Source organism: Eschrichtius robustus, chromosome 8 (assembly GCF_028021215.1).
Source record: "Eschrichtius robustus isolate mEscRob2 chromosome 8, mEscRob2.pri, whole genome shotgun sequence".
Classification (NCBI taxonomy): domain Eukaryota; kingdom Metazoa; phylum Chordata; class Mammalia; order Artiodactyla; family Eschrichtiidae; genus Eschrichtius; species Eschrichtius robustus.
In genome coordinates this window covers 79,912,538-79,939,185 of record NC_090831.1, presented here as the reverse complement: position 1 = coordinate 79,939,185, position 26,648 = coordinate 79,912,538, and the positions used below count along the sequence as shown (strand labels likewise).

Below are 26,648 nucleotides of genomic sequence, written 5' to 3'. Positions count from 1 at the left end.
TGACTTAACTCAATCTTCAGTTGCTCTCCCTTCCCCAGAGGTCTGGGAGGTGGGGTTTAAAATTCCAACCCTCTCATCACTTGGTTGGTTCCCCCTGGCAACCAGCCGGCTCTCCAAAAGTCACCTCATTAACATAAGACAGGTGTGGTTAGAAGGGGCATGTTATGAATTGGAAGACACTCCTTTCACTTTTATGGCTCTGGAGCTATTTCAGGAACTGAGGACTGAAAGACCAAATACTGTAACAAAAGATGCTCCCATTGCTCTTAATTCTTAGGAAATTCCAAGGTCTTTGGTAGCTCTGCCAAATGGGGACTGGGGGGGAGATGAGGACCAAATACACACTAAATCACATTACCACACCTGACATTATTTTTATTTTAATGTTTCACCAATAAGGATAACATGCAGTTTTATCTGAGATTCAACAGTCTTTTTAAAAGTCGTTCATTCAATCAATACATATTAAATGCTAAATATTGGGTTGGCCAAAAAGTTTGTTCGGGTTTTTCTGCAAGATGTTATGGAAAAATCCAAACAAACTTTTTGGCCAACCCAATCCTATGCTATTGATAGATGCTGGGGATACAATAGTGAAAAAGAATTCTAGACTGCCCCTTCAGAGCTTACATTCTAAAGGGAGAGGGAGCCCAAAATACAAGTGAACTAAGAAAATTACTGCAAGTTATGGAAAGTGAAAGAGAGAAGAGGGGGCCCTCCTTTAGAAAGACTGGTTAGGGAAGGCTTCTCAGGGGAGGTGATATTTTAGCTGAGATCTAAAAAAAGAGAAAGCTGTGTATGGAGGAGAGAAAAGAATACATTCCTGTTACCATAACGTATTTGATTAGTTTCTTAATGATGGATATTTAGATGTTTCCAATCATTTCTTTAAAAAAAAAGATATTAAAATCTCCTCACACATACTTCTTTGCACTCATGTGCAAGTAGAATAAATTCCTAGAATGTATGCTAGGTCAACAGATAACTTTTATGTTTCATTTGATGGATTCTACCCAATGGCCCTCCAAAAATGTTTGTGGTAATTTACAATAATCCTACCAACAAAAGTGCCAATGTGAGAGATGAAAACTGGCATCTCGTTGTGGTTTTAATTTCTATTTCTCTTATTATGAATGAGGTTGAACATCTTTCACAAGTTTGAAAGCATTTGTATTTCCTTTTCTGTAAACTGTTTGTGGTCTTTGTCCATTTTTCTATCCGGGTCTTAGTCTTGATCAGTAGTAGCATAAAATTTTTACTCACCTTCTCCCATTCAGTCTCCGATCGATGCACATATGAAACAAGTGGTGACTCTGAAGACAGCAGGGGAGAGAATGCCTGAGTACGCCTAAGGATGGAGGCATGAGGAGCAAAAGGGCCAAGGGAGGAAAGTCACGGTCAGAGCAGGAATCTGAGCTTCCTCTGCAGACACACAGCAAGGGGCAGAAGAGGTAGACGTGAGAGCTGGGGCAAGTCACCCCAGTGCTGAAAGCCTGGTTTCAGAAGAGGGCCCTTTCTGACACTCCAAGGGTCCATGAATAAGTGGCTATATGATATATTACCCAAACCAGTCCATTTCTGAGAAGGTAAGAGGGTGCTATTAACAATTAAGCTGGACAACAGGCATAAACCAAGACTGTCCTAATGGCCACCCTATCTACGAGGGCGCAGGGGAAGGAGACCGCATGACTGTCAAGAATCTTGATGGCAGAATAAAAAGCACTGACTGAATGCCAAAGTCCTGGGGAAGACAGATACTTTAACTTGCACAGCCTTAGTTATTCAGTGAGTATTTTTTTTAGCTAGTCCTTCACTTATTCATTCAACGATCATTTACTGAGAACCTACTATAAAGCTAACAGAAACAGGTGTAGTAAGAAGTGATGGATGAGAATTTCCCCAGGTCAGTGTAACGCACATGGTGCTGTGCAACCCAGACAGCCCTCGAGGATGGACTCTTGGTGGCTGCTGGGGACGTGCGGGCAGACAGCCTCCAGCTGGGCCTTTATGGAATGCCTCGCCTACCCACGGCCGCCTCACCTAGGGCCACCCACATCCCAGGACCGAGCAGGGAGGGCCCAAAGGCCTGGCCACCTCGGCCCATCATGGGATAACTGTGACATGCCACTTTGGCCCCAGAGCTCCTGGCTTTGTCAGCCTGCTCCACAGCTTCACTTCTGCTTCTGTCCAACGTGCTTTCTTATACTTCCTTCCACAGCTGTAAATCCCAAAGGTATTCCCTTAGAAACATCCTGCCCACTAAACTTGGGCTCAGAGTCCCCTTCCCAGAGAACCCAATTTGTGACAGTTAGCAATCTGCAGCGGGGAGAGGGGTGCAGACACCAGGATCTCAAGGCAGGGAGGGGTGGAGGGTCCAACATTATAATATTTCTATTTAGAAAGTGAAAACGGCCTATTGCACTTATGGTATAATTTGCACAGTCTGCAAGGCCCCACGAAAGCCTTGTGGCTAGGAAGGCTCAGGTCCAAAACAGGCTGAGTAAAAGAGGCCCATCCTTCTCCTACCAGCTATGTGACCTTGGGCCATTTTGACCCTCAGTTTCCTTGTCTGTGATGTGAAAGGGTAGTATTTCTAATTCACATTTTAAGGAATTAGTTGAGAAAAAGCACTTTATACATTTTAAGATGCTGTATAGACATTAATTACTACTCCTTTCTACTGCTTTTTGATTCTGAAGAGTTGCAATTAATGACTAACTGGTGACAACTCAATCAAAACCCCAAGAGAAAGTGAGTCCAGCCCCTAGTAGCCAGTAATTACTACCTCGTTGCTCTCTTCTTTTCCTGTCTTCCTCAACTCAACGACATGGAGCTGAAATAGACAGTACACGTGTTTTATAAGCACTGTTGTACATACTGGAGATTTATGGCCCATGCCCTTAAAGAATGGGTTAGCTAAACCCATTATTAAGTTACTTTTTATTTGTGTGTAGGTAGGTGATTTTTACTCTCGTGGGGCTGGGACTCAATTAAAAAAAAAAAGGAGAAGAAGAAAGTTTCCACGCTCACCGCAGGAAGCCATCGTAACCTTGTGAGCTGGGGTGCTTCATCACAACTAAACACCCAGGGACTTGTACTGAACTGGCAGCTGCTGGTAAGGCAGGCCCTGCCCACCACAGCCCTGGCTGATGGGAGCCGACCCACCCCATCATCTGCATGGATCCAGAACCTTCTCAGTTTGGGCCCCTTAGCTAAAACTGGGTTCTTCTGTCTCTAAAATCCCATGGCTTCTAGGGTTTCTCCTATGACATTTCTTCTACTCTATGTAAAATTACAATTATTTGGGTCTCTTCTTTCCTACTGGGCTGTAAACAGCTTTAACAAAATTTTTTTTTATTTTATTGGGTTGGCCAAAAAGTTCATTTGGTTTTAGGTAAAAATAAAACACATTTCATTTTCACCAATAACTTTATCGAATAACGTATTCATTAACCAAACGAACTTTTTGGCCAACCCAATATATTATAGTTGATTAACAATGTTGTGTTCGTTTCAGGTGTACAGTAGAGTGATTCAGTTATACATATACATGTATCTATTCTTTTTCAAATTCTTCTTCAAATTCTTTTCCCACTTAGGTTACTACAGAATATTAAGCAGAGTTCCTTGTGCTATACAGTAGGTCCTTGTTGGTCATCTATTTTAAATATAGCAGGGTGTACATATCAATCCCAAACTCCCTAACTATCCTTTCCCCCCACCCTTCCCCCCTGGTAACCAGGGCTGTAAACTTCTGACACCTGTCCTGCAGCTGTTAACTCACCTTTGCCACCAACATAGGGAGCAGAGCTGAGCCTGGCATGAAGGTTTTCTGAGACAATGAAGGTAGTGGGAAGGGGAAGAAAGAAGCAAAGCTGGGCTTTTCTGCTCTCTTTGCTAAGTCTCTGAAGCTCCTGATAACTGGCAACATGATTTCTGAGTCTGTACTTACTCTACTGTATTGGGACCTGAATAGTATGATGGAGAATTTGACCTTGAAAACACTCTTTGTGAACAGTCCCAGTTGGCTTAGCTGGGCCTTTCATTTAGTCATCTGGGGTAGGAAGGACTGAGACCTGCTGTGACCTTCAGGGCTGGATGAACCTTCAAAGACAAACAACAGTGCGGGGCCTATAAGAAGGATGACATCAGAGGGACAGGGGTGAAGGCCAAAGAATTCTCAGGCCCATCTCTAGGCTGGAGGCAAGCTGGAGTCATCAGGTCTAGAGAGAAACGAGGAGCCAGATAAAGAGAGACTGTGACCTGTTTGGCCTGGGTGGTTTTTAGCAGCAGTTTATAATAATTATAGCTCACATTTATTGAGCACTCACTGTGGGCCAGGCAACACATACATGATCTCACTTAAATTGCTTGGCATCCCTGTAAGGTAGGTACTGTTGTTATCTCCTCTTTCAAAGGAGGAAACTGAGGTACAGAGAGGTTAAGCAACTTGCTTTAAGTCACAGAGCTAGTAAGTGACAGGACCAGGGTTTGGCTGCAGGTGTTTTTACTTGATAGCCAGCTCTTGGACACTGCACTGATTCTTGTTTGCCCCTCCAGGTCCCCGCATGTACCCCAGAAACTGACCCCTGCAAACTCTGGGGCTCCCAGCAAGTTTCACCAGTGGGAGGCTGCAGCAGGACACTGGAGGGGGCTGGGGAGAGGGAGGAGAAGCCCGGGCATTTCTCCCCCTATGCCGGGCTCCGGTAGTCACTGGGTGTCCCAACATCCCGGTCCGCTCCTGTGAGAAGTCATTCACTGAAGACTCTTCATTTGAGCCACTGGGGTGAAGCGTGCCTTCGGCAGGGACGCTGACTGCACAATCACCCACGCTGGCTCCCACTTGCTTCACACAGCTGAGAACAGCAGAGGTGGGAAGAGCTCACGCCTCCCAAATAAAACAAGTTCCTCTCTGTCTGAATAGCACCTTATCAGGCAGAACAGCTAGCTACAGTGCAAGGCGCTGATCTTATTTGGATTGCGAGTCCAACAAACCAACTGAGAAAAAACTTATCATGAGATAATTGCGGTTGAATACCGACTGGATATTTGGTGATAACAAATTTTTGTTGTCTTTTTTAGATGTGGTAATGGCATTGTGGTGATGTTTAGAAGAGTCCTTATATTTTAGGGATATATACTAAAATATTTATAGAAGATTTTGGGAGTTGGTGAAGGTTGTGGGAAGAGTGAGAGAGGAACAAAACCAGGCTTTTCTCTTCTCTTGTCTAAATGCCTGCAAAGAGCTGGTACAAGAATCACAAGAAATGATGTCTGGGACATGTTTCAAAATAATGGGGGGAGGGGCAGGGGGTGTGACAGATGAGCTAAGACGGGCCCTGCACTGGTGACTGTTAAGCTGGTGACAGGGACGGGACTCCATTATCCAGTCTCCATTCTCTTCCCTTGTTATATGTGTTGGAAACTTTCCACCATAACATGTGATATAGACTGAACTCACTTCTGAAGGCCCCTGGAGAAGACAGGGAGGCAGCTAGAACACTGGCGGGCATCCTCCACGTGGCCGAGACAGCCATGCAATGCGACTGCCCATCAGGAGAAGCTGGGCATGAAAATAACCAGTGTTTCTAAACAGGAGCCTCAACACCTAGGATACAAGGGCATGAACGCCAACCTGCAGGCTTTGATTTTAAAAGGAGCTGCTTCTCCTGCAAGTCATGCCTGGTGCAGGCTGAGGGACCGGGAGAGGGTGGGGCAGGGGAGCAACAGACATTCATTTATGATTCATTTAATGCTAGGTTACTCCAGCACGGGGGACAGGCCAACTGGCTTTCAAAATGCATGATGTTTTTGTATTTTCTTTATAATGGAAAATTTCAAGCACATAAAGTAAACAGAAAGCCGAATACAGTAAGCCCTCCAGGTACCCATCACACCCAGTTGCAACAATTACTTGCCATTTTTATATCCCTAATACTGCCACCCCCTCCCCATCACTCAATTATTCTTTCAGTTTTTAGGTAGGATTTACACCAGCCAGAAATGCATAAACTTTAGCTGTACCATTCTGACAAATGCAGGCACCCATTTAACTCCCACCTCAACTGTGAGGTAGAACATTTCTACCTCCCCAGAAAGTTCTCTGCTGTTCTCATATTTTTACCTTAGCATTGCCTGTTCTAGAATTTAAGCACGAGTTAATTTTAAACTGCACTTATTTGCAAGTTAGTTCTGCATTCATTATTAGTTTTAGGGGCAAGCTAGTTCCCCACCCCCAGCAAGGAACTAGAGAGATCTGGCTTTAACTTTAAAACAACAGCTGGCGTCCCGCAGTGAGAGACTGAGCGAGGAGGCTGGAGCTGCTGCTGGACTGTGCGCATGAGGTATCTTGGTTCCCAGGCCGGAGGTCGGGCCCGAGCTCCTGTGGTGGGAGCTCCGAGTCCAAACTGCTGGACTAACAGACAACCTCAGACCTCAGGGAATATCAGTCGGAGTGAGGCCTCCCGGAGGTCCTCATCTCAGCACCAAGACCCAGATCTGTCCAACTGCCTACAAACTCCAGTGCTGGACGTCTCAGGCCAAACAAACAGTAAGACAGGAATACAGCACCACCATCAAAAAAACAAACAAAAAAGAAATGACAAAAAAATTTGTCACAGATGAAAAAGCAAGGTAAAAACCTATAAGACCAAATAAATGAAGACAAAATAGGCAACCTACCTAAAAAAGAATTCAGAGTAATGATAGTAAAGATGACCCAAAATCTCGGAAACAGAATGGAGAAAATACAAGAAACATTTAACAAGGATCTAGAAGAACTAAAGAGCAAACGAACAGTGATGAACAACAGAATTACTGAAATTAAAAATACTCTAGAAGGAATCAATAACAGAATAACTGAGGCAGAAGAACGGATAAGTGAGCTGGAAGATAAAATGGTGGAAATAACTGCCAGAGAGCAGAATAAAGAAAAAAGAATGGAAAGAATTGAGGACAGTCTCAGAGACATCTGGGACAACATTAAACACACCAACATTCGAATTATAGGGGTCCCAGAAGAAGAAGAGAAAAAGAAAGGGTCTGAGAAAATATTTGAAGAGATTATAGTTGAAAACTTCCCTAACATGGAAACAGAAATAGTCAATCAAGTCCACGAAGCACAGAGAGTCCCATACAGGATAAATCCAAGGAGAAACATGCCAACACACATAGTAATCAAACTATCAAAAATTAAATACAAAGAAAAAATATTGAAATCAGCAAGAGAAAAGCAACAAATAACATAAAAGGGAATCCCCATAAGGTTAACAGCTGATTTTTCAGCAGAATCTCTGTAAGCCAGAAGGGAGTGGCAGGACATATCTAAAGTGATGAAAGGGAAAAACCTACAACCAAGATTACTCTACCCAGCAAGGATCTCATTCAGATTCCACAGAGAAATTAAAACCTTTACAGACAAGCAAAAGTTAAGAGAATTCAGCACCAACAAATCAGCTTTACAACAAATGCTAAGGAACTTCTCTAGGCAGGAGACACAAGAGAAGGAAAAGACTTACAACAACAAACCCAAAACAATTAAGAAAATGGTCACAGGAACATACATATCGATAACTGCCTTAAATGTAAATGGATTACATGCTCCAACCAAAAAACACAGACTGGCTGAATGGATACAAAAACAAGACCCGTACATATGCTGTCTACAAGAGACCCACTTCAAACCAAGGGACACGTACAGACTGAAAGTGAGGGGATGGAAAAAGATATTCCATGCAAATGGAAATCACAAGATAGCTGGAGTAGCAATTCTCATATCAGACAAAATAGACTTTAAAATAAAGACTATTACAAGAGACAAAGAAGGACACTACATAATGATCAAGGGATCAATCCAAGAAGAAGATATGACAATTGTTAATATTTATGCACCCAACATAGGAGCACCTCAATACATAAGGCAAATGCTAACAGCCATAAAAGGGGAAATCGACAGTAACACAATTATAGCAGGGGACTTTAACACCCCACTTTCACCAATGGACAGATCATCCAAAATGAAAATAAATAAGGAAACACAAGCTTTAAATGATACATTAAACAAGATGGACTTAATTGATATTTATAGGACATTCCATCCAAAAACAACAGGATACACTTTCTTCTCAAGTGCTCATGGAACATTCTCCAGGATAGACCATATCTTGGGTCACAAATCAAGCCTTGGTAAATTTAAGAAAATTGAAATTGTATCAAGCATCTTTTCCTACCACAAAGCTATGAGACTAGATATCAATTACAGGAAAAAAACTGTAAAAAAATACAAACACATGGAGGCTAAACAATACGCTACTAAATAACCAAGAGATCACTAAAGAAATCAAAGAAGAAATCAAAACATACCTAGAAACAAATAACAATGAAAACATGACGACCCAAAACCTATGGGATGCAGCAATCGCAGTTCTAAGAGGGAAGTTTAAAGCAATACAATCCTACCTCAAGAAACAAGAAAAATCTCAAATAAGCAACGTAACCGTACACCTAAAGCAATTAGAGAAAGAACAAAAAAATCCCCAAAGTTAGCTGAAGGAAAGAAATCATAAAGATCAGATCAGAAATAAATGAAAAAGAAATGTAAGAAACAATAGCAAAGATCAATAAAACTAAAAGCTGTTCTTTGAGAAGATAAACAAAACTGATAAACCATTAGCCAGACTCATCAAGAAAAAAATGGAGAAGACTCAAATCAAGAGAATTAGAAATGAAAAAAAAGTAACAACTGACACTGCAGAAATACAAAGGATGATGAGAGATTACTACAAGCAACTATTGCCAATAAAATGGACAACCTGGAAGAAATGGACAAATTCTTAGAAAAGACAATCTTCTGTGACTGAACCAGGAAGAAATAGAAAATATAAACAGACCAATCACAAGCACTGAAATTGAAACTGTGATTAAAAATATTCCAACAAACAAAAGCTCAGGACCAGATGGCTTCACAGGCGAATACTATCAAACATTTAGAGAAGAGCTAACACCTGACCTTCTAAAACTCTTCCAAAATACAGCACAGGGAGGAACACTCCCAAACTCATTCTACGAGGCCACCATCACCCTGACACCAAAACCAGACAAAGATGTCACAAAAAAAGAAAACTACAGGCCAATATCTCTGATGAACATAGATGCAAAAATCCTCAACAAAATACTAGCAAACAAAATCCAACAGCACATGAAAAGGATCATACACCATGATCAAGTGGGATTTATCCTAGGAATGCAAGGATTCTTCAATATTTGCAAATCAATCAATGTGATACACCATATTAATAAACTAAAGGATAAAAGCCATATGATAATCTCAATAGACGCAGAAAAACCTTTTGACAAAATTCAACACCCATTTATGATAAAAACTCTCCAGAAAGTGGACATAGAGGGAACCTACCTCAACATAATAAAGGCCATATACCACAAACCCACAGCAAACATCATTCTCAGTGGTGAAAAACTGAAACCATTTCCTCTAAGATCAGGAACAAGACAAGGTTGCCCACTCTCACCACTATTATTCAACATAGTTTTGGAAGTTTTAGCCACAGAAATCAGAGAAGAAAAAGAAGTAAAAGGAATCCAAATCGGAAAAGAAGAAGTAAAACTGTCACTGTTTGCAGATGACATGATACTATACATACAGAATCCTAAAGATGCTACCAGAAAACTAAAAGAGCCAATCAATGAAATTGGTAGAGTAGTAGGATACAAAATTAATGCACAGAAATCTCTGGCATTCCTATACACTAATGATGAAAAATCTGAAAGTGAAATTAAGGAAACATTCCCATTTACCACTGCAACAAAAAGAATAAAATATCTAGGAATAAACCTACCTAAGGAGACAAAAGACCTGTATGCAGAAAATTATAAGACACTGATGAAAGAAATTAAAGATGATACAAATAGATGGAGAGATATACCATGTACTTGGATTGGAAGAATCAACATTGTGAAAATGACTCTACTACCCAAAGCAATCTACAGATTTAATGCAATCCCTATCAAACTACCACTGGCATTTTTCACAGAACTAGAACAAAAAGTTTCACAATTTGTATGGAAACACAAAAGACCCCGAATAGCCAAAGCAATCTTGAGAATGAAAAATGGAGCTGGAGGAATTAGGCTCCCTGACTTCAGACTATACTACAAAGCTACAGTAATCAAGACAGTATGGTACTGGCACAAAAAGAGAAATATAGATCAATGGAACAGGATAGAACACCCAGAGATAAACCCACGCACATATGGTCACCTTATCTTTTTTTTTCTCGTTTTTTTTTTGTATGTGTCTGCTTCTTTGTGTGATTCTGCCTGTATAGCTGCTTTTCTTTTACCATTTGTCCTAGGGTTCTGTCTGTCCGTTTTTTTTTCTTTTATTAAACTTTTTACTTTTTTTATTTTATTTATTTATTTTTAATCAGTCATCAATTTTATACACATCAGTGTATACATGTCAATCCCAATCGCCCAATTCAGCACACCACCATCCTCACTGCACCGCGGTTTTCCCTCCTTGCTGTCCATACGTTTGTTCTCTACATCTGTGTCTCAACTTCTGCCCTGCAAACCGGTTCATCTGTACCGTTTCTCTAGGTTCCACATACATGCGTTAATATACGATATTTGTTTTTCTCTTTCTGACTTACCTCACTCTGTATGACAGTCTCTAGATCCATCCACGACTCAACAAATGACTCAATTTCGTTTCTTTTTATGGCTGAGTAATAGTCCATTGTATATATGTACCACATCTTCTTTATCCATTCGTCTGTTGATGGGCATTTAGGTTGCTTCCATGACCTGGCTATTGTAAATAGTACTGCAATGAACATTGGGGTGCATGTGTCTTTTTGAATTACGGTTTTCTATGGGTATATGCCCAGTAGTGGGATTGCTGGATCATATGCTAATTCTATTTTTAGTTAAGGAACCTCCATACTGTTCTCCATAGTGGCTGTATCAATTTACATTCCCACCAACAGTGCAAGAGGGTTCCCTTTTCTCCACACCCTCTCCAGCATTTCTTGTTTGTAGATTTTCTGATGATGCCCATTCTAACTGGTGTGAGGTGATACCTCTTTGTAGTTTTGATTTGCATTTCTCTAATAATTAGTGATGTTGAGCATCTTTTCATGTGCTTCTTGGCCATCTGTATGTCTCCTTTGGAGAAATGTCTATTTAGATCTTCTGCCCATTTTTGGATTGGGTTGTTTGTTTCTTTAATATTGAGCTGAATGAGCTGTTTATATACTTTGGAGATTAATCCTTTGTCCGTTGATTCGTTTGCAAATATTTTCTCCCATTCTGAGGGCTGTCTTTTTGTCTTGTTTATGGTTTCCTTTGTTGTGCAAAAGCTTTGAAGTTTCATTAGGTCCCATTTGTTTATTTTTGGTTTTATTTCCATTACTCTAGGAGGTGGATCAAAAAAGATCTTGCTGTGATTTATGTCAAAGAGTGTTCTTCCTATGTTTTCCTCTAAGAGTTTTATAGCGTCCGGTCTTACATTTAGGTCTCTAATCCATTTTGAGTTTATTTTTGTGTATGGTGTTAGGGAGTATTCTAATTTCATACTTTTACATGTAGCTGTCCAGTTTTCCCAGCACCACTTATTGAAGAGACTGTCTTTTCTCCATTGTAAATCTTTGCCTCCTTTGTCATAGATTAGTTGACCATAGGTGCGTGGGTTTATCTCTGGGCTTTCTATCTTGTTCCATTGATCTATATTTCTGTTTTTGTGCCAGTACCATACTGTCTTGATTACTGTAGCTTTGTAGTATAGTCTGAAGTCAGGGAGTCTGATTCCTCCAGCCCCGTTTTCTTCCCTCAAGACTGCTTTGGTTATTTGGGGTCTTTTGTGTCTCCATACAAATTTTAAGATGATTTGTTCTAGTTCCTTAAAAAATGCCATTGGTAATTTGATAGGGATTGTATTGAATTTGTAGATTGCTTTGGGTAGTATAGTCATTTTCACAATATTGATTCTTCCAATCCAAGAACATGGTATATCTCTCCATCTGTTGGTAACATCTTTAATTTCTTTCATCAGTGTCTTATAATTTTCTGCATACAGGTCTTTTGTCTCCTTAGGTAGGTTTATTCCTAGATATTTTATTCTTTTTGTTGCAATGGTAAATGGGAGTGTTTCCTTAATTTCAGTTTCAGATTTTTCATCATTAGTGTATAGGAATGCCAGAGATTTCTGTGCATTAATTTTGCATCCTGCAACTTTACCAAATTCATTGATTAGCTCTAGTAGTTTTCTGGTAGCATCTTTAGGATTCTGTATGTATAGTATCATGTCATCTGCAAACAGTGACAGTTTTACTTCTTCTTTTCCAATTTGGATTCCTTTTACTTCTTTTTCTTCTCTGATTTCTGTGGCTAAAACTTCCAAAACTATGTTGAATAATAGTGGTGAGAGTGGGCAACCTTGTCTTGTTCCTGATCTTAGAGGAAATGGTTCCAGTTTTTCACCATTGAGAATGATGTTTGCTGTGGGTTTGTGGTATATGGCCTTTATTATGTTGAGGTAGGTTCCCTCTATGTCCACTTTCTGGAGAGTTTTTATCATAAATGGGTGTTGAATTTTGTCAAAAGCTTTTTCTGCATCTATTGAGATGATCATATGGTTTTTATTCTTCAATTTGTTAATATGGTGTATCACATTGATTGATTTGCATATATTGAAGAATCCTTGCATCCCTGGGATAAATCCCACTTGATCGTGGTGTATGATCCTTTTAATGTGTTGCTGGATTCTGTTTGCTAGTATTTTGTTGAGGATTTCTGCATCTATATTCATCAGTGATATTGGTCTGTAATTTTCTTTTTTTTATAGTATCTTTGTCTGGTTTTGGTATCAGGGTGATGGTGGCCTCATAGAATGAGTTTGGGAGTGTTCCTTCCTCTGCAATTTTTTGGAAGAGTTTGAGAAGGATGGTTGTTAGCTCTTCTCTAAATGTTTGATAGAATTCACCTGTGAAGCTATCTGGTCCTGGACTTTTGTTTGTTGGAAGATTTTTAATCACAGTTTCAATTTCATTACTTGTGATTAGTCTGTTCATATTTTCTGTTGCTTCCTGGTTCAGGCTTGGAAGGTTATACCTTTCTAAGAATTTGTCCATTTCTTCCAGGTTGTCCGTTTTATTGGCATAGAGTTGCTTGTAGTAGTCTTTCAGGATGCTTTGTATTTCTGCAGTGTCTGTTGTAACTTCTCCGTTTTTGTTTCTGATTTTATTGATTTGAGTCCTCTCCCTCTTTTGCTTGATGAGTCTGGCTAATGGCTTATCAATTTTGTTTATCTTCTCAAAGAACCAGCTTTTAGTTTTACTGATCTTTGCTATCGTTTTCTTTGTTTCTATTTCATTTATTTCCGCTCTGATCTTTATGATTTCTTTCCTTCTGCTAACTTTGGGTTTTGTTTGTTCTTCTTTCTCTAGTTTCTTTAGGTGTAAGGTTAGATTGTTTATTTGAGATTTTTCTTGTTCCTTTAGGTAGGCTTGTATAGCTATAAACTTCCCTCTTAGAACTGCTCTTGCTGCATCCCATAGGTTTTGGATCGTCGTGTTTTCATTGTCATTTGTCTCTAGGTATTTTTTTATTTCCTCTTTGATTTCTTCAATGATCTCTTGGTTATTTAGTAACATATTGTTTAGCCTCCATGTGTTTGTGGTTTTTACGTTTTTTCCCCTGTAATTCATTTCTAATCTCATAGCGTTGTGGTCAGAAAAGATGCTTGATATGATCTCAATTTTCTTAAATTTACTGAGGCTTGATGTGTGACCCAAGATGTGATCTATCCTGGAGAATGTTCCGTGCGCACTTGAGAAGAAAGTGTAATCTACTGTTTTTGGATGGAATGTCCTGTAAATATCAATTAAATCTATCTGGTCTATTGTGTCATTTAAAGCGTCTGTTTCCTTATTTATTTTCATTTTGGATGATCTGCCCATTCGTGTAAGTGAGGTGTTAAAGTTCCCCACTATTATTGTGTTACTGTCAATTTCCTCTTTTATAGCTGTTAGCAGTTGCCTTCTGTATTGAGGTACTCCTATGTTGGGTGCATATATATTTATAATTGTTGTATCATCTTCTTGGATTGATCCCTTGATCATTATGTAGTGCCCTTCCTTGTCTCTTGTAACATTCTTTATTTTAAAGTCTATTTTATCTGATATGAGTATAGCTACTCCAGCTTTCTTTTGATATACATTTGCATGGAATATCTTTTTCTATCCCCTCACTTTCAGTCTGTATGTGTCCCTAGGTCTAAAGTGGGTCTCTTGTAGACAGCATATATATGGGTCTTGTTTTTGTATCCATTCAGCAAGCCTGTGTCTTTTGGTTGGAGCATTTAATCCATTCACGTTTAAGGTAATTATCGATATGTATGTTCCTATGACCATTTTCTTAATTGTTTTGGGTTTGGTTTTGTAGGTCCTTTTCTTCTCTTGTGTTTCCCACTTAGAGAAGTTCCTTTAGCATTTGTTGTAGAGCTGGTTTGCTGGTGCTGAATTCTCTTAGCTTCTGTTTGTCTGTAAAGCTTTTGATTTCTCCATCAAATCTAAATGAGATCCTTGCTGGGTAGAGTAATCTTGGTTGTAGGTTCTTCCCTTTCATCACTTTAAGTATATCCTGCCACTCCCTTCTGGCTTGTAGAGTTTCAGCTGAGAAAACAGCTGTTAACCTTATGGGAGTTCCCTTGTATGTTATTTGTCGTTATTCCCTTGCTGCTTTCAATAATTTTTCTTTGTCTTTAATTTTTGCCAATTTGATTACTATGTGTCTCGGTGTGTTTCTCCTTGGGTTTATCCTGTATGGGACTCTCTGTGCTTCCTGGACTTGGGTGGCTATTTCCTTTCCCATGTTAGGGAAGTTTTCGACTATAATCTCTTCAAATATTTTCTCTGGTCCTTTCTCTCTCTCTTCTCCTTCTGGGACCCCTATAATGCGAATGTTGTTGCGTTTAATGTTGTCCCAGAGGTCTCTTAGGCTGTCTTCATTTCTTTTTATTCTTTTTTCTTTATTCTGTTCTGCAGCAGTGAATTCCACCCTTCTGTCTTCCAGGTCACTTATCCGTTCTTCTGCCTCAGTTATTCTGCTATTGATTCCTTCTAGTGGAGTTTTCTTTTCAGTTATTGTATTGGTCATCTCTGTTTGTTCTTTAATTCTTCTAGATCTTTGTTAAACATTTCTTGCATCTTCTCGATCTTTGCCTCCATTCTTATTCCGAGGTCCTGGATCATCTTCACTATCATTATTCTGAATTCTTCTTCTGGAAGCTTGCCTATCTCCACTTCATTTAGTTGTTTTTCTGGGGTTTTTTCTTGTTCCTTCATCTGGTATATAGCCCTCTGCCTTTTCATCTTGTCTCTCTTTCTGTGAATGTGGTTTTTGTTCCACAGGCGGCAGGATTGTAGTTTTTCTTGCTTCTGCTGTCTGCCCTTTGGTGGTTGAGGGTATCTAAGAGGCTTGATCTGGTCACCTTATCTTTGATAAAGGAGGTAAGAATATACAGTGGAGAAAAGACAGCCTCTTCAATAAGTGGTGCTGGGAAAACTGGACAGGTACATGTAAAAGTATGAAATTAGAACACTCCCTAACACCATGCACAAAAATAAACTCAAAATGGATTAAAGACCTAAATGTAAGGGCAGACACTATCAAACTCTTAGAGGAAAACATAGGCAGAACACTCTATGACATAAATCACATCAAGATCCCTTTTGACTCACCTCTGAGAGAAATTGAAATAAAAACAAAAATAAACAAATGGAACCTAATGAAACTTAAAAGCTTTTGCACAGCAAAGGAAAACATAAACAAGACCAAAAGACAACCCTCAGAATGGGAGAAAATATTTGCAAATGAAGCAACTGACAAAGGATTAATCTCCAAAATTTACAAGCAGCTCATGCAGCTCAATATCAAAAAAACAAACAACCCAATCCAAAAATGGGCGGAAGACCTAAACAGACATTTCTCCAAAGAAGATATACACATTGCCAACAAACACATGAAAGAATGCTCAACATCATTAATCATTAGAGAAATGCAAATCAAAACTACAATGAGATATCATCTCACACCGGTCAGAATGGCCATCATCAAAAAATCTAGAAACAATAAATGCTGGAGAGGGTGTGGAGAAAAGGGAACCCTCTTGCACTGTTGGTGGGAATGTAAACTGATACAGCCACTATGGAGAACAGTATGGAGGTTCCTTAAAAAACTAAAAATAGAACTACCATATGACCCAGAAATCCCAGATCTGGGCATATACCCTGAGAAAGCCATAATTCAAAAAGAGTCATGTACCACAATGTTCATTGCAGCACTATTTACAATAGCCAGGACATGGAAGCAACCTAAGTGTCCATCGACAGATGAATGGATAAAGAAGATGTGGCACATATATACAATGGAATATTACTCAGCCATAAAAAGAAACGAAATTGAGTTATTTGTAGTGAGGTGGATGGACCTAGAGTCTGTCATACAGAGTGAAATAAGTTAGAAAGAGAAAAACAAATACTGTATGCTAACACATATATATGGAATCTAAAAAAAAAGGTTCTGAAGAACCTAGGGGCAGGACAGGAATAAAGACGCAGATGCAGAGAATGGACTTGAGGACACAGGGATGGGGAAGGGTAAGATGGGACGAGGTGAGAGAGTGGCATGGACATATATACACTACCAAATGTAAAATAGATAGTTAGTGGGAAGCAGCTGCATGGCATAGGGAGATCAGCTCAGTGCTTTGCGACCACCTAGAGGGGTGGCATAGGGAGGGTGGGAGGGAGACGCAAGAGGGAGGGGATATGGGGATATATGTATACGTACAGCTGATTTACTTTGTTGTACAGCAGAAACTAACACAACACTGTACAGCAATTATACTCCAATAAAGATGTTAAGAAAACAATTAAAAAAAAAACAGCTGGCAAACCAGGGCACTAGCCCAGGTCCTGCTGCCCAAGCAGGTAACTCTGGCCCAGTCCATGAGCTCTTCTGGGCCTTCAATTCATAGAAAGGCAGTTTTCAGCCAGGCACCCCCTCCATTCACACGTTGCTGGGTAGTCAAAGGCCCTGGGGGAGGAACACCATGGCTGAGGTCAAGCTTGAATCACCTGGAGGTCTTCTAAACTGCAGAACCCATCCCAGGCCCCAGCTGAGAGGCTCTGATTCAGCCAGTCTGGGGTGGGCCCTGAAATCTACATTGTAACAAGCAACGAGGTAACTGATACAGTCACTGGGATGAGAAACTCAGCTCTAAAGAAAGGCTGAGAAGCTCTTCCTTCAGATGAGCCTTCAGGCTTCTGCCTCCCCAACACGCCCAAGGCCTACTTCATGACCTAGCAGTCTTCTGTTATGTCCTCTGGAAGACAGGACTTTCCTGGGGATTCAACCCCCAGCCCAGGGGCACTGAGAGCAAATCATCGGTTGAATATTTATTAACATGCCAGGAATGGTCCTAGTCCTTTAACATACAGCATTATTTAATCCTCAAACTCTCCCAGAAAGAGGTTAATATTCTCCTTTTACAATTTGGATACCACGGCTCATGGAGGTTGCCCAGGAAGAGACGGAGCTGGGATGGGGTGACGACTAGTTTTAGGTGTCAGCGTGGCCAGGCTATCGTACCTAGAAGTCAATCAAACATTAACCTAGGCGTTGCTGTGAAGGTATTTTGTAGATGTGGCTAACTGCTGTGGCTAACCCACCAGGTGACCTTCAGTAGAAGAGATTAACTTCGGTAATCTGAGTGGGCCTTATCTCATCCAATCAGTTGAAAGAAAGCCTTTAAGGGCAAAAGTGAGGTTTCCCTGAGGAAGAAATTCTGCCTCAAGCCTGCAGCATTAGCTCCTGCTGGTGGTTTCCAGCTGCCCTAGAGTCTGGATGTGCCCAGCCTCCACAAACATGCTAGCCAATTCCTTGAAATAAGTCTCTTAAAACACACACACACACACACCTCTCATACTGGCTGTGTTCTCTAGAGAATGCTGGCTGATGCCGATGGGAACCCGGGTGCACCCAATCTCAAAAGGCCGTGCCTTGCTTCTAGCCACTGCCCATACTCTGCCAACTCAACCAAAAACCACCCAGCTATGTACCTGAGCCTCAGCCTGCTCCAACTCTCCAGAAGTGTGTTTGAATATTAATGCAGATCCTTAACTAGATTTTGAGAATAAATTATTCATATCGAAAGGCTGCCACAAATGGGAGAAGCTTGTTTTTACGTTTTAAGTTTTGTAGTGGGTGGGAGGGAGGTATGGTTTACTCAGTGCTTAAGAACAGTGACCTGTGTATTCTGGGCAAGGTCACTAACAAGGTCACTATCACTTTAGGCAATCCTGAGTTTCACCACCTGATTAATTATGATGCCAACCTGCAAGTCTGCTTGCCACTGCCCCATCCGCTCAAATTGGCATTAAGTGGTCAGATGGCCCATCAGGATTTCAGATATGACTACTTACTGGTTGGGACTCTGGCCTTGAAGGTCCCAAGACATATTCAAGCTCACAGCATCTTGGAAGTTCTGCAGCGCCAACGTGGAGGATGGATGAGGAGCGCTGAACTGGCCTCTGCTCCCAACCCCGTCCCTGGGCGCCATTTGCAGGTTAAAAGCAAAGATCCAGTTTCCACACTCAAGACACTGCGGTTCAAAGTAGAGGATGCAAGTCCCACAGAAGAAATGTCACAAAGTGCAATAGGGTCAAAGGAAAGAACAGGAAATGCTTGTAGATGAGGTGATAGTGGAGAGAAGTCAGAATTTAACAGTAAAAGACTTGAGAGGAATGAAAGGAGGCATTCTGGGCAAAGGCAACAAAGTAAAAGGCAGGAAAGCACTGGGCTGTCTGGGGAAAAGGAAGGGAGAAGGTTATAGTGGGAAAGTAGGCTACAGGTGGAGGACCAGAGGGAGATGAGCTCAGCTAGGGGAGCCACACTGGCCAAACGGGGAGCCTTGAATGACAAAATATCAAATTGGTAGGTAATGAGGAGCTAGTGGAAGCTCCCCAGATGAAAATGGTAAGGACCAAGGCGTGCTTTGGAAACCTGCACGTGGCAACGGAACGCACAGGAATAAGTTGGGAAGGGGCATTAGAGAGGCCCCGCTGGATTAACAGCAGCTGCTAACGTTATCGAGGGCTTACCATGTACCAACCCTGCTGAACCTGCGTGATCTCTTTTAACCCTCACAACAGCTCCTGAAGGTACTCTTACCATCCCATTTTACAGATATGAGAGCCAAGGCACGGGGAGGTCAAGAACTGTGCTCTGGGTCATATAACGAGTCAGCGGTGAGCTGAGACCTACAGCTACCCAAGCTGGTCTAACTCCAGGCCCGGCACACTGACCACTAGAACAGCCTGCCTGGGTCTGCTCACCGGTGCAGATTCTGAGTTGAGCTGAGAAGTAGGGGGAACGAAGAGGAGACTCATACACCGCAGAGATGACCTCTCTGTAACCTACCACTTCAGGTGAAGGGGGCTGACTGGAAGAAGTCTGGAATAAGGTTCCTGTGGGCTGTGGCACATCAAGCCACCAAAAAACCCCAATTTGCTCATGAACTTATACCAAGTCCTTCTGCAAATGCCACTACGCATAGCCTAACTGTGTCCAGGACGGCTGACTTAGTTTTCAACAACTGGAGCATACTTGATAAGCAAGCTGAACACCCTAAGAGGTGCCAGGAAAGAGAGATGGTGACTGCATAACAGATTGGATTGAGTCCCTTGAAATTCATATGTTGAAGTCATAGCCCTCAGTACCCCAGAATGTGACCTTATTTGGAAACTGGGTCATTGCTGACGTGATTAGTTAGGATGAGTAGGGTGGGTCCCTAATCCTATATGACTGGTGTCCTATAAAGAGGGAAATCTGGCTACAGACATGCGTACAGGGACAATGCCACGTGCAGAAGGCAGAGACTGGGGTGATGCAGTAGAAACCAAGGGTTGCCAAAGATTGCCAGCAAACTACCAGAAGCTAGGAGCGAAGGAACCCTGCTGAGACCTTATCGCCAACTTTTTGCCCCCAGAACTGTGAGACAATATATTTCTGTTGTTTAAGCCACCTGGTTTGTGGTACTTTGTCACAGCAGCCCTAGGACACTAATGCAGTGATGCATGCCATCCTTTCCAATAAGAAGACCATAGGTGCATCTTCACTGCATATTTTAGTAAGTAAAATAAAGTCTACTGTGAAACCTTGTACTGCAATGGATGTAATTACATATAAGACTATCTCTGTATCATGGTTGTGAGCTGAAAACTGGCAAGTGTTTGATATTTCATCTATCTCCAATTGCCCGGGCATCAGGGACTCTCTTTGATTTTGAAACAAAAACCAACGTTTACTTTATCAATCAAGGACCTTCTTTCCCTTCCCTTTACTTTTAGAAGCAAATATTGACTGTATCAGATTCTTCCTGTGACCTGAAGAAACCAAGTCCAAAGGACAGTAAATCTGAGGTCCTGCTGTACCCCTCTCCCAGCAGAGGGTGCCCGTCTGTCCCAAGGCATGAAACCACATCAAGATGACCACAACCCCTCTCAGTTTTAAAGTGGCAACAGTTCTCTGAAATACGGATGCTGGCTTTTAGCAGTCACCCCATCTTCAAATATGCTCACACACACAGCTCTGCAACAACTGTTCATTTCATTGTTTAACCCATGCATGACTTTGAAGAACATGCGCTTCATGGGTTGGGAGTGAATGGCTGTGGTTACGAAGGGAAGTTTGTCGACCCTGGGGAATTCCACATACTGTTTGCAGCTAATGATTAGCCCCACTAAGAAGTGAAACCAAAGCAGTACTTCTTTTGATACTTGGAAAATCCCCTACTCCAAAATATTTTTGCACATGTACAAAAATCATGGAAAGTTACACTATAAAACTGGAATCTCCTACAACTCAAATGTAAGCCACCAGAATTATCTATTTTAAAACAAAACAAACCTATGATGTTCCTATGGGGCACAGCACTCACTCTCTTCGAAGTTAACATTTATTGAGCATTTAAGACGGGACAGGCACAGTTCTAAGCCTGTTGCATGGAATGAATTGTTTAATTCTCACAACAACCCCCTGTGGTAGGCACCATTGTGCAGGTGCGAATGAAGCACAGACTGGTTAAGAAATGGCCCGAGGTCACACAGCAATGCGTGGTAGAGCTGGGATCCCAAACCAGGCAGTCTGGCTCCAACACACCCCACCCCCTTAACAAACAAACAACCAAGCCAGACATATAGACAAACAAGACAAAAGGGAATAATGTGAGTGGGGACAGGTTAAGGAGGGTGGGTTGAGGATGGGAGCAAAAGAAGAGAACAACAATTACATCCCAGGCACTGGGCTGGCACTTCCCACGTGCTTTTCCTACTCAACTGGCACAACACCCTTGAGGGTAAGCATTACTTTCCCACTCAACAGATGGAGACACTGAGACTTGGGGAGATTAAAGTAACCTATATGAGGGCAGATTATTATGTGATGTTCCAACATGCAGCTTTGCTGACTGCAAACACCAGTGCTGTTTTTTCAGCTCATTTTCTCCAGAGTCATGGTTTCAAATCGTAACTTTGGCATTATGGATGGTACACTCTGCTTTTAAAAGTCAATCCAGCATTGGAGAGCAGTGGTGCTGGGGTCAGGAGTGGGGCGCATTGCCCCATTCCAGCTGCAAGCTTGCACAGAAAACCTGAGTACAGCGTAGATGCTTAATGTGCCAGCCTGGGAGCCAGGAAGCTCAGGGTCTAGACCCACTTCTGGCACTCATTAACTGTGCTGGTTTAGCCAAGCCCCCCAACCTCGCTGGGCCTCTATTTTCCTTAAATACGAATTGGATATAAGGATGCCTGGCCTGTGGACCTCACAAGGGCATGTAAAAGGTGTTACCCATAAAGGTGAATTGGCTGTGAAAACCGTAAGGTGCTCGACAGCTGATCATCGTCAGAATGAACAAAACCAGGTCATCCCAGCAGCTACCACGGTCCAGCAGGTCCACACATGCCAGCTGGGGAAGGCACCACCAGAAGAATGGGCCGGTGTGAACCTCACCCTCTCCCCTAGGAAATCTGGGCTCAAGGGTGTCCACGGTCTGGCTGGGCCTAGGTCCTCAGAGCTGCCCCCAAGGCAGGCTTGCCGCTCTAACTAGGTATCAACCAGGAGAGGCTGGGCCGAGGAGGGAAGTCCTTGAAGAGCGAACAGCCTCGTCTCCCTCCCTGCACATTTTGCAGGCCGGCTGGCATTCAGCTGTGATAAGGGCAGGGTGCCATCTGGGCCGGCAGCCCGCACTGGCTTCCATCCACGTATGTCGCAGGATCGGGAAAGGTAGCAGTGCAGCGCGTACCACTCCTGCAGGGGCAGGGGATTCAGGGGAGACCACCCCACAGGGTAGAGAGAGACTGGACGAGTGAGCTGAAAGAATCTTCCCCTCCTGGTGTTCTGAACAGACAGGAGCCCACCGAGACTCTCACCCACCCCCTCGCCATTAGTTCCGGCCCCAGGAAGAGGAAGGGATCAGATCTGCATAACACTGAATCACCCAGCACTTTGGCACAATGACCCCTCCAGGAGAGGGTGGAGAAGCTCGTCTGGCAACTGCCTACAAAAACAGGGCAATTCTGAAGAGCAGCAAACAAACCAGTCTGGCCCCAATTCCCATTTTGCATAAGATTGCAGTCCACAAAAAACAACGTCCAAGGAACTCTTGTTGATTACTACCGATTGTGAACACTAAGGTTTGGGCCAAGAGAGAATGAAAAGGTCCCTTTGAGGGAACTTTGGATAAGGCCATTTTGTGGAAATTGCTGCGCTGCGTCTTTAGACTCCAACTCGCCATTGGGAGCCCCAGATGCTTCAGTCAACAGATCTCGGTGAACTTTGTTTTAAAAGAAAGTTACACTGAAAGGTTTGAACCTACAAACCAAAGGGGACTTGTTAGTCACTAGGTGACTGTCAGGGTACCTGTTTTCTTTATGCTAAAAAGGGATTACACAAGTTCCGGGGGGAGGAGGATTGTTAGGCGTGGGGGATGGTTAAGTACGAGCACGTCCGTTTGTGCGCTAGCCTCGGAGCTGACACTGACCACAGCTGCTTAATCCAGGGACGCATCAAAAAACGAACTGCAATGGGTTAAAATCCAGAGGGGGCCACCGCGTTGGGCCGGGTGCGTGGTTCTTAAGAGAAACGTGCATCCTCCCGGAGGCCAAAGCCTCCTTCGGTTCCAGAAAAAGACATCTCAGCTTACACGAGGTACCGAACGAAGAGAGTGGGCCAGAAAATTTCCAGCATACCGTCTCCCCTCTCCACTCCCGAACTACCCTTGATCACCGTCAAACACAGGAAAGGTGTTCTCTAAAACCTAACGGATGATTTCACGCACTTCATTCCCAAAAGCGTTAAGAGCCACAGCGACAGCGCTAGGAGGCTTCGTTCGGATTCACAAAAAAGAGGCGCACAGTCGCCCGCAAACCCGCAACCCCCCGGGGGCGGAGGGTGGAAGAACGCAGGTGTGCCCCCCCAGGTCCCTCGCTACCCTCCAGGGCTCCCGGCCAGGTCCCCCAGCACCCCGCTCGCGTCCCGCTCTCCTGTTACCTCGCTTGCGTGTCCGCCGGCGTCCGACACTTGAGCCGTCGGTTCCGCGGGAGCCTTCTCCTCCTCCCCGGCGGCCAAGGGGCTACTCGGAGCCGCTCTGGGATTCCCGCCGCTACCCGGCGCAGCCTGGCTAACGCCGTTCACGCCGGCGCCCACTCCTCCGGCCGAAGAGGCGGCGGCGGCGCCGAGCAGCGCGTGGGCCCCGTCGGCGTCCCCGGCAGCCACGCTGTGCACCAGCCACGCGTCCACTCGGGTGCAGGGGATGAAGGGGACCCCCAGCGCGCGTACCTCCCGGAGCAGCTGGCCCTCCGGCGGCGCCACGGGGTCCCGCTCCCGGCCCTTGGGGTGCAGGAGCTCGGCGCGCCCCCACCCTCCCGAGGCCGGGAAGGGGCTGAGCGCGTAGCCAGGGCTCGTCGGGCCGCTCGGGAGCAGAAGCTCATCTCCGAGCAGGGTCCGCGGCGGGAGCAGCAGGTAGAGGTCCAGGTCCAAGTCCAGGCGAAGCCCCGCCAAGCTCAGCAGGATGGTGAGGTGCAGGAGGCTGCCGCCGTCCGACCACCACGGCTTCAGGTACTTCATCCCCCGCCGCGCGCCCGGGGACGCCCCTGCCGGCGCCAGCGGGTCCCTGAGCGCCGGCCGCCGCTTGGGCACGTGCGGCCGCTGAGCGCCGCCGGCACCTGCCCGGAAGAGACAGAAACAATGGACCCGGGCGTGCAGCGGCCGTCTCGGACCCCCGGAGCCGGGCACAAAAACAGTCCCACCGCAGCCTCCCAGGTGCCTGCGGCTCCGGAGAGGCGGAGGAGGAGCCACCTGCGCGCAGAAATCACCAGCTTAGCCGCCCCGCTGCCCCGCAGCGCCGCGCTGCAGCCAGGCCCCGCCCCGGGCCGCGGGCGCCGCCGCCGGGGACGCGCCCACTGCCGCCCCAGGCCCGCGCGGGGCGGGGCTCCCGGGCTCAAAGGCTCTTTATTCGGGGGGAACGCAAAGCTTTCTGGGAGCAGAAGTTGTTCTGGGCGCCAAGTGGCTCCCAACCCTGTGGCCGTGGGCTGGGCGGTTGTGGCTGAATGCGCGGGTTGGGAGTAGGGGGTCCGGGGTAAAGGTGGGTGGGAATGGACAGGATGTGTAGACTTGGGGCGGGGAGGGGGGGGAGTCGAGGCACTGGGCAGCACGCAAAGGGCTTCCACCCACACGAGAACACTGAGCTGGCACAGTGGGTTCACATCTCAGCGCCACTACCAGTCGTGTGACCTTGAATAAGTTACTTCTCTGTGCCTCAGTTCTCTTATCTGTAAAATGGGGATAGTAGTACCTGTCCAATAGATGTGGTGAAGTCAGAGGAAATATTATATGTGAAGCCCAGAGTTCAACATATAGATTCCACTGCTACCATAAGGATCAAACAGCACTGCTCTCTGTTCCCTCCCGCCTCCCCCCACTCCCACCTTGTGCTCCAGCCTCACAGACTCTTCCCTGTGTCCTGGGCTACCCCTTCACGAGGCTATGCCTTCCCTCATGGTCTCCTTTGCTCCTGAAGTGAGGGTTAAGAGCACCAGCGCTAAGAGTTATCATGCATGACTTCAAATCCCCTTCCATTTCTTACTAGCCTGGAACCTTGGACAAATTGGTCACTCTCTGTGCCTCAGTTTCCTCACTGTGAAATGGGACTAATAAGAGCACCCCCTCAGCACACCTGTTGTGAGCCCCAAATGAGCCGTGTGTATACCACCAACCACAGTACCTGGTAGGTAGGAAGCAGTCTCTGAGTGTTACCCATTATTTGTATTACCTATCCTCCAAGGCTTAACCCAAAGATACATCCTCTGAATTTTCACCATTTGTGATCCTCTTCCCCCATCTGTTCTCCCACAGTGATTTCTCCATATGCCAACATTGCAACACTTGGCACTTTTCACTTTGCATTGTAGTTGAAATTGTTCTGATTTGCCCATTATGATTTCTTGAGGGCAAAAAAGCTGTGTGGCTCACCTTTGTGCCCACGTGGTACCCAGCACTGGGCCTTGCCATTGTAGGTTTTACTAACTCTCATTTCCTTCCGGGGCGGGGTGGAGAGGGCAGAGAGGGAGAAGGTGGTGATGCCTACCTGAGGGCTGGCAGTTGTGTAAGAAGTTGAGCAAGACTTGTTTTTAAAGGCCCCTTCCTCCACCTGGTTTTCTCCTCTGTCTTGGGCCTACTGTAATGAGAACTTCACACCAGATGTCAGTTTGCCCCGTGAGAACCAGGGGAGCAGAAGCAGACTTCTTAAAAGTCGCTTCTGCTTTAAGCCTTGGGGGTGGGTTTATGGGGTGGTGAAGAGGCTGGAAGGGAGACACTCGCAGGGTTAGTGAGATTTGGAACAGTAGCCCTGTTCACAGCATTTAGTCCCTGGACAGGGATTCAGGTTCTGGGCTCGGTTAACGTCTGCTGAATTCAGATATTTACCTCAGTTTTTACTGAGGACCCACTGAACTGCCTGACACTGTGAAGGATAGGAAATGATTTCATTAGGGATGGAAAGAATGTTCTCAAATGCCTAAATATTTTGGAGATATAAATGACTATACAGGAAGTGCCGTAAACCAGGTGAGAACAGAGATGGTACCTTCTTTAACGTGGTATCTCCTAGAACCTCGCACGCAGTCGGAGCTCAAGACATATTTTTTTGAGTTGAATTGAGGCATTTACACTTGAGATGCGTTTTGAGGGATCCGAATAGACTAGGAACAGGAAGGACCTTCAAACTTCCTTCCTAATGTAGTTGGCGAAGAGGCTGACCCTCCACCTTTAAAATGTGAGCTGATAATCATAGTATCTGTCAGACTGCTCACTTCAAATGCGTGGATTATGGACCGGTGAGAAGGGGGCACAGAAAGGACCTTGAGGCCAAATATGAAACAGGAGACTCATAATCAGTCCTACACACCTTTGACCTTCAACATAACAAAAGGTCCCATTTTTAGGAAGGCAGAGAGAGTGGAGTGAGAATGGGTTTTTTTGTTTGGGGTTTCTTTTTTGTTTTCCTTTTCTAG

General features: G+C 44.1%; 1 protein-coding gene across 1 annotated transcript in view; it reads right to left on the bottom strand.

The window, feature by feature from the left end:
- The window catches only part of NFE2L3 (NFE2 like bZIP transcription factor 3), a 35,801-nt gene extending 11,597 nt beyond the window's left edge, over positions 1-24,204 (bottom strand). Inside the window, exon 1 of the mRNA XM_068550014.1 lies at positions 23,629-24,204. Coding sequence (XP_068406115.1) covers positions 23,629-24,204 — 576 coding nt within the window. The remainder of the gene's footprint in view (positions 1-23,628) is intronic.
- Between the last annotated feature and the right edge of the window lie 2,444 nt (positions 24,205-26,648).